This window comes from Sebastes umbrosus, chromosome 14 (assembly GCF_015220745.1).
Source record: "Sebastes umbrosus isolate fSebUmb1 chromosome 14, fSebUmb1.pri, whole genome shotgun sequence".
In the NCBI taxonomy this organism is placed as follows: Eukaryota; Metazoa; Chordata; class Actinopteri; order Perciformes; family Sebastidae; genus Sebastes; species Sebastes umbrosus.
Window position 1 is genome coordinate 13,670,888 of NC_051282.1, and position 8,673 is coordinate 13,679,560.

An 8,673-nucleotide genomic window follows, 5' to 3' on the forward strand; every position below is an offset into this window, starting at 1 on the left:
CCTCCTAGTGATGCTGCAGACATCCTTCAAAACATAAAACCATAGATAGATAGATAGATAGATAGATAGATAGATAGATAGATAGATAGATAGATAGATAGATAGATAGATAGACAGACAGACAGACAGACAGGTAGATAGATAAATATCTAGATGGATAGATAGATGGCTAGACAAACAGACAGATAGATAGATTAATAGATAGATGGATAGATGGATAGATAGATAGATAGATAGATACTTTATTAATCCCAAATTTGGAAATTGTTGTGTTACAGGTGTAACACAACAATTGCAGGTTATCCAGGCAATGCACCGGAACAGTAAATATACATAGCAACACTAGAGATAATATCTATAGTATACACACAACAAAAAGAATATATTAGAATACACTATAAATATACCAGACTACTACAACTAGCTTAGAAAATACAAAATATGAACATAAAATAACAATAACATACTATATACAATAGCAAATCAAGTGAAACTATTCCAGGTCCCATGGTATGAATCAGTCTTATCAGTTTAAACATTTCCCTGCAATTTCTTTCCAGTGGATATTTATTTTTGTGTGGACATTTATCATGTATTACTGTATTATGTGAAAACTAATTTAACTTTGAACATAATTTTAACAGGCTTCTATTTTGTTATGTATCAGTATTGCCTAGATATCCCAGGCTGCCACAATATATGTATATGTATATATATATATATCTATATATATATATATATATATATATAGATATAGATATATATATATATATATATATATATATATAAATATATATATATATATGTTCTTTAACTCAGATCTCAGAAGTTGTAACCCACAATAAGTCTTTGATAAATAAAATCTAGCTGTGTATAGAGAAAGACATACAATATCAAAATTGTATTTATAATATTTATAATACTTTTTGATATTTCTTTATCTTGCTTAGGCTACATTTTTGATAATTAATTATAACAATAACAGTAATAATAATAATAATAATAATAATAATAATAATAATAATAATAATAGTAATAATAACAATAATAATAATAATAATCATAAATGTATTATTATTATTATTGTCGTTATTTATTTATTTAATTTACCAGTCAAAAATATTGAAAAAAGGCTTAAATTAATATTGTACTTCACAAAGCCAATATAAAAAGTGCATGAAATATATGATAAAATATTAATTTTCTAAGAATCCCATTGGTCCGTCTCACCTCGAGGGGCGGGGCTTGTTGACGTCATAATGTTATATGACAGAGGAAGTGGCTCAGCTGAACCTTGGATCACACTTTGGATGTTATTAAGTTGCATTCGTACTTACTGACAGAGGAGAAGGACAGTAAGGTAAGTGCAGGTGTAACGTGTTAGTGAGTATTTTTGGTGAAATGCTAAATGAAGAAAGCAACTCTGGCGACATGAAACTTGTGTAACTCTCTCTGAGCTGGGAGGCTGCAGCTGCTTAGCTTGTCAGTTCCAGCTGGAAACAGTCTCAAAGTTACCTGTTGCTGCTTCTCTGTCGTGCATTTACCTCTAACACAGATAAGTTGTTGCCTCGGTTTGCTTAAATGTCGACTGTAATTCAGTCAGTGAATTCTGAAATGTATTTTCTCTGCTCTTCTGGAGACTTATCATGCAGCACCAGGCTGCAAAAGATAAACAAGACCTTTATCACTGTGGCCCCAATGCTAGTGTGTGTGTGTGTGTGTGTGTGTGTGTGTGTGTGTGTGTGTGTGTGTTCCTACCATCTTTACCAGCTCAAAAAACAGACTTAACATTGTTTTTATCAGGTTCATGACTTTTTGACTTATAAACTGATGTCACGTTTACAGAAAATGTAACCCTGAGTTGTAAAATAGTGGTTAAATACAATGGATTTTCATATACTGAAAACTGTACTACACTGTACAGTACATCTGTGGTCGGTGCTGACAGTACTTCTTACTCAGCACCACCCATGCAAAATCCCAAATAAGTCTATTTGGATGTCTGTTATTGGAGTTTTATACCAGTTTGTTTATACTGTCAGAGGTCTAACAGGGAGGTAGGACCATAGGTAGACCTATGAGCCCCAAACACAAGTGATATCACTATGTAGGATAACATACTGTACATGACTTTGTCTGTGAATTTGGCAAACAAAAGGAATTAGTATTTTCTCATGCCCATATTAAAATGTAAGACACAAAATATGATCTTCTATCTATTTTGGTAATAACAATTTGGTCAGTATGGTCATTTCGATATGTTGTCTACATATTTGGTTTTAACAAGGTCAGATGATCAAAAAATATTCAAAGGAAAAAATGTTTGATTTTGCAATTATTATACACACACACGCACACACACACACACACACACACACACACACACAGCAATGAGGGTTGTCTGGTACCCCAGTGAGGAAGTAAAGCCCATGTCAACAACACACAAGACTAACTGTGTATTTATTACACGGCTTTATTTTTTGCAGTACAAGTTTCTGAAAATGTTTAAATATGTAATTGATGCATTATCTTAACAAATTTGTGCTAATTTGCATACATTTCCAGAACATATATCTGAACATCAAATAAAGTCTGGTTCAAAATTCTTGTTGAACATTCGATTCTGATTGGTCAATCACTGCGTTCTATGGTCTGTTATTTCTTTATAACAGACCGTTGCTATGTATAACACACCGTTGCTACGGGTGCATTTCTGATGTTGGACTCTGGCGGATCGTTTTTGTGTCAAATTATTGATTTCTTAATATAAGTAGACGTGTAATAAGCAGGATAATGTACAGTTAAGCGGGTCATTGTTGTGAAATAAACCCCTTCAGGGCGATGCAAGACCCCTACGCATCACCCTGTCGGGGATTATTTCACAGTAATGACTGGCTCGCTGTACATTATCCGTTACATATTGTATGCATTTTGCAGAGTGACACCATGGCAGCAGAGGGCGACCCCGCAGACCTGGTCAAAGTGCTACACCTTCTGGTGCTCTCTTTCTCCTGGGGAATGCAGGTCTGGGTCTCCTTCATAGCAGGTGTGAGCACAAACAGACAAGATGGCTGCAACACATGCATTCCTGCTCCAACTCTGTATTTCTCAGATTTCTGACCCCTCTTCTTGATCTTGATGTCTGTGCTGGCAGGTTTTGCGTTAGTGTGGCAGGTGAGTCGGCACACGTTTGGCCTGGTGCAGAGTAAGCTCTTCCCCGTGTACTTCTACTGCCTGCTGGGTAGCAACGTTGTCAGCCTGGCTGTGTTTGCCGTGTACCACCCCAAAGAGCTGCTGGACTGGCATGAAAGTGTGCAGGTCAAACATCACGCATGCACATACAATTTGAAATTCTTATTTTAGTCCCAATATTTTCAAGTAAATCATCAGCATCTTGTCCTGCAGATGGGTCTGTACTTGGTGGCGCTGGGCATGACGGGCCTGAACGCCCAGTGGTTCGGCCCAGCGGCCACCGAGGTGATGTTCCAGATGAGGGAGGTGGAGGAGGAGCATGGCCTGGGGAACCAGATCGGCCTGGGCAGCCAGAAAGAGGCGTACGCTAAGCTCAAAGAGCAGGACCCCAAGTACAGAGCCCTCAAGCGCACGTTTGGCCGCTACCACGGTGTGTCCAACCTCTGCAACCTGATCGGGTTCATCTGCACCACGACTAATTTAATCTACACAGCTCTGAATTTATCCACCATTTAGAGGGGAGTAGGTTTCAATTCAGTAGATGTGGGCGTGGGTTAAATATGCCCACAAATAAAAGTGTCAGTGACATTATGTAAATGTAATTACACAGAGTTTTGCATCCCTGCTGCAGCTGCCAACTCATGAGGGAGGATGCCATTGTTGCCATTGAGCATCCAATTGCTGTTCACTTTTATCTGGCTGTTTAAAGGGAGACACTGCAGCCAAAACATTGTTTCAAAACATTGTTTTTAAAATAGCGCAAAATCTCAAAATTGACCATTACACAGGTCAATTTTGAGATTTTGGGCTATTTTGCTATTTTGTTATGTTCATATATCATTCATAGCCCTATTTATACATAATTTTATTCCTAAAAACATGGCAAAAAGGGATTTTTTTTATGGCTGTTGACAGTATTTTCTGATTTATGGAGTGATGAAAGACCTATCCAAAATTCTCTCTGTAAAAACCTTTGATTCGAATATGTCAACAAAGTGATACAATAATTTTGAACCTGGCTTTATCCAATGTTCAGATATATGTTCTGGAAATGTATGCAAATTAGCACAAATTTGTTAAGATAATGCATCATTTACATATTCAAACATCCGTTTTCAGAAACTTGTAATGCGAGTAAAGTAATGAACTGAGGAAGTTCCATGTTGACATCTATTAGTTAAATTGTTTACCCTGTTCACCTGAGGTGTCTCCCTGGAAGTACTTTTCATCCTGTCAATCATTATCTAATTTAGGCTGTCTCACAAAATAGGATTTATTTTTAAATTTGTTTTTCATATTTGATTATATTTCTCATGATCATACCCAATCTTAAGAACAAAATGTATTTTTTTAAAATACCCTTAATGTAGTCACCAAACCACAGGTATCGTGTGGGTAATGTACCTGCATCCCCAGCAGGGGGCGATGTTTGGACACAGGTGTATTCAGGGAAAGTTTGTTGCTGAGCACAGTAGTGCATTTCAATTGTAAAATATTGTGTTTCCAGATATTTTAATGTTGAATTTGTCAACATTGTTGAATTAACAATGTGATTGGGAGATTAAACAGCGTGCTGTTAATATTCTTTAATATGCATCCATCGTTTTATTTCTTTAAATGTGGTACCACAGGTTTGACTTGTTGTGATCTTTATGCTCTAAAACCCTTGTTTTATTGGATTGTTTGGAAAGAAACTGACCTTTAATCCTCATAAATTCAAAGTGTTGAGTGAACCCAGACCCATCAGACAGCGGCTGGATTTGGAATAGGGAGGTTTTAATTTAATTACCGGTGACGCATATGAGGTTTTGAGAGCACCGTCCTTGAATGCAGAGAACACTGCTTCGCTGGCCGGCTACAGGATGAGAGAGGCACTGTCCTTGTTACGGCTACAACATCAGCACTAATGGATTATAATGGAGGCATTTCAATATAAAAAGCAGGGACTGAAAGTAAAGGGTTGAGGTTTCCAGAATGCAATTCATGTTGGCCTTTTTAAAGATGTTTTCTGCATCTGTGATCAGGAATTCAGTAATCATTTAAAAATATTTTTTTTAGTTTTCTTGCTTTGTAGTTAATAAAAAATACAGTATGGAATGAATGGACAGAATTAAGTCTGAACGCAGTATGTTTTATGTGTTATAGTGTCTCAGTTTGGAGAATGTACAAGGAAGTTTGTCCCAAGTGTCTCAACTATTGTCGGGGAATATACTGGGACTTCCTGTCAAGTTGCAACAGTGGTGACATCAGGAAAGTAAACCCTGTTTAACCAAAGAACAAGTTCATCCACTCGTCTAATCATGGCGTGGCCTAGGGGAGATCTAAAGTGAAATGTTCATTTCCTCAATACAGCTCGAGAAGTGGCAGGCCTCTTGGTATAAATAACTCCAAAACAACTAGTGCTAACCACTGCACCACCATGCAGCCTATATATATATATATATATATATATATACAGTATATATATTTTCCAAATCTTTTTTATTGGATTTTTTGCAACCATGGCAAAGGTCATCATCATCATCTAACGCAGAACGTAATTGAGTGTCCGTGACATGAAATAAGATCATAGAAAGAGAACCCCTCCACCCCCACCCTATTTTGGTCTTGGTCACAGAAAAGAAAAAAATAATAATAATAATAAATAAATACTAAAATAACATAATAATAAAGAGGAAAAAAATAATAAAAAAATAGATTTAGCTTTAAAAAAAGGAAATTATTTTATGTTTTTAATTGATTTCCAATAATACATTTATACACACATTTGCATAAATCAAGTATATTTGCCCACTCCCATGTTGATAAGAGTATGAAATACTTGACAAATCTCCCTTAAAGGTACATTTTGAACAGATAAAAAATGCGATTAATTTGCGATTAATCGTGATTAAATATTTGAATCGATTGACAGCCCTACTATATAGCAATGTATTTGTATCAGCCAAGTATGGACATGAAGACCATGAAGAAAATGCACACTGTTTAAAAATTCCTCAACTCTGGGTGTGCAAAGTAAAACATGAGGAAGTAAGGAAACAAAAGGATGTGTTGAGGACTTGCACCAGCCACCATCCTCCGTCATTCCTGACCCACACAAGGAAGTGATTTTGTGTGTTTGTGTGTAAGTAGTCACACACTCTGAAGACAGACTGCTGCTGGCACGGGGAACATTATTTTGTAACTCCAGTAATACTGCAGGGCAGCCCCGCAGTACTATGGTGTGTTAAATTAATTATGAGTCTCGGAGTCTGAAGCAGCTTTATTCAATCATCTCTGATGTGGAAATGTAGACCTCATTTGCAATTGTCTGATCTCGGTGATGGATGTGCACCTACGCAGCATAATAACCCTGAAATCCAGGTACGATGTACAATTTATCAGAGGAATAGGCTGCTCAGTTAGATGCCAACATTAACAACGCACACACACACACACACACACACACACACACACACACACACCTCTGCTTTACAGTTCGTGATTATCAACCTTTCTGCTGTGTGTACCAAAAACAGAAAAACTATCCAAGCTCATAATGATACCAAGAGGGAGCACTGAAGACCATCATAAACTCATATTGAACATAATATGGAAGAGATGAATACCATAACTCATCACGACTGTATGCTTTAAAGTCCCGACAGAGATTTTCCAGTAATATAATAAAAGAAGAATACACTGGGGATGCACGGACCTTTGTCTCTACTGATGCCAGTGCTCTTTTTTTCACAGTTCACAGTTCACAGTTTGAATCTGTATTCCTTATTGTGTGTAACTCATTGGGATCATTTCAGGTAACATGAGGCCAGGTGTTTTTGTGGTGATAAAAACTGACTTGGCAGCCTAATTTGACTAAATAAATGTACCTGATAGGCCACAGTTTCCCAAGTTCATTGTGTGCCAATTAGTTTGTGGTTATCTAATTGATTGTGGTGTGTGTGTGTGTGTGTGTGTGTGTGTGTGTTCCAGCTGACTTGAATATTATTTGACATTGTGGGAAATACACGTATTCACTTTTTTATCAAGAGTTAGATGAGAAGATTGATACCACTGTCATGTCTGCACGGTAAATATGAGGCTACCTTCAGCAGTAGGTAAGCTTGGTTAGTGCACTGACTGGAAACAGCTAACCTGGCTCTGTTGGAAGGTGAGAAAATCCCCCTACCAGCACCTTTAAAACTCACTAACATGTTATATATCTTTTGTTTCATGTGTTTAATGGCCTTGTGAGGGATTTGCCACTTCTAATAGAAAATGAAAGGGAGCCACGGCTCCACCCAGCTTTCCACTTGACAGTGTTTACCCAGAGTCTTGTCAACCGGTGGAGACTCCAGGAATTCAATTGCCTACATCCTGAAGAAAGAAATAGGCTAGTCCGGCACGTACAACTCCCCAACGTGTCAAATGTACACTTCTTTTTGTTATACGGATAAAAAAAACAAGATATAGCGTGTAAATAAGTGCGCTTTTTTGGTGCTGTTAGGCAGAGCTAGTTACTTTTGGACAGAGCCAGGCTAGCCTTTTCCTGTTTCCAAGCTAAGCTAACCAGCTGCTGGCTGTAGCTTCATATTTACTGTAGCTACAGATATTTAAGACTAGGATCAATCATCTCATTTAACTCTCTGCAAGAAAACGAATATTTCCCAAAATGTCAAACTCTTCCTTTAAACATAACTAGGTATATACCGTGCCCCGCAGGAAGAGCGCCATGCTTTGCCGCAAATTTTCATAGTGGCCAAACGGTGGTACTACAACTTCCATGTCCATCATATGACGCCATCGGGCCCAAAAATACTTTTCCCCATAGACTTACTTTGGGAAAGAGACGTCTGTAACTCAGCAGATATTTTGTTTTTTAGGTAAATCAATTTCCCAGTATGAACACTTGAATAGCCCTTATTTAAATCATTAGGTCCTAAAAGTTGTGAAATGCACTAATACCTGAATCCAGAGGTATTTCTCTACCTCTGTTCACGTGAATGACCAAAGGCTGGGACGCGGGGTTAAAGGAAACGCTAGTGCATCTGCTCAATGGGCCCAACAGATGTGGAAGATTGACGAAAAAGATCTGGGTACTTTATCACTCGACAGTCAAGCCATTTTGACTTCATTGACTTCATTCATCCACTGAGCAACTTTCAGAGGAATGAACGGACGCCAGCCTCCACGCTGTATCCAGGTCTCTTTATGGTACATGCACAATGAGATAAGAATGGGGGGGTCATTAGGGGCCCGGAGCAAATTTTTGCCCCGAGGCCCCCTAGCAGGTTAATCCTGCCCTGCTGATAGGGATATTATGGGAATGCTACCATACCAGAGAAACATATGACAATAACTGCACTATACTGTATAATGACTGTACAATATCATTATCATTATTACAACTCAGCTGTAATTCATACTGTGCAATATTTTCAGGTGGAATTTCATTTCATTCTCACTGTGCAATATCATTTTCCACTTGTGCAATTTTGTTAA

The 8,673-nt window shown here is 37.7% G+C and overlaps 1 protein-coding gene across 1 annotated transcript; it reads left to right on the forward strand.

Moving 5' to 3' along the window:
• Nucleotides 1–1,225: 1,225 nt before the first annotated feature.
• Nucleotides 1,226–4,782, forward strand: tmem205 (transmembrane protein 205). Its single transcript, XM_037792861.1, has 4 exons — nt 1,226–1,360; nt 2,938–3,046; nt 3,155–3,318; nt 3,406–4,782. Exons 2-4 carry the CDS (start codon nt 2,947–2,949, stop codon nt 3,706–3,708), a joined length of 567 nt encoding a protein of 188 aa, XP_037648789.1. The 5' UTR covers nt 1,226–1,360; nt 2,938–2,946; the 3' UTR covers nt 3,709–4,782.
• Nucleotides 4,783–8,673: the final 3,891 nt, after the last annotated feature.

What these genes read in the sequence shown, in the direction of transcription:
- tmem205 (XM_037792861.1), top strand. Translation starts at nt 2,947, where the DNA reads ATGGCAGCAGAGGGCGACCCCGCAGACCTGGTCAAAGTGCTACACCTT. An exon ending in CTGGGTCTCCTTCATAGCAG is followed by an intron (nt 3,047 to 3,154) that starts GTGTGAGCACAA and finishes CTGTGCTGGCAG; the next exon opens with GTTTTGCGTTAGTGTGGCAG. An exon ending in ACTGGCATGAAAGTGTGCAG is followed by an intron (nt 3,319 to 3,405) that starts GTCAAACATCAC and finishes CTTGTCCTGCAG; the next exon opens with ATGGGTCTGTACTTGGTGGC.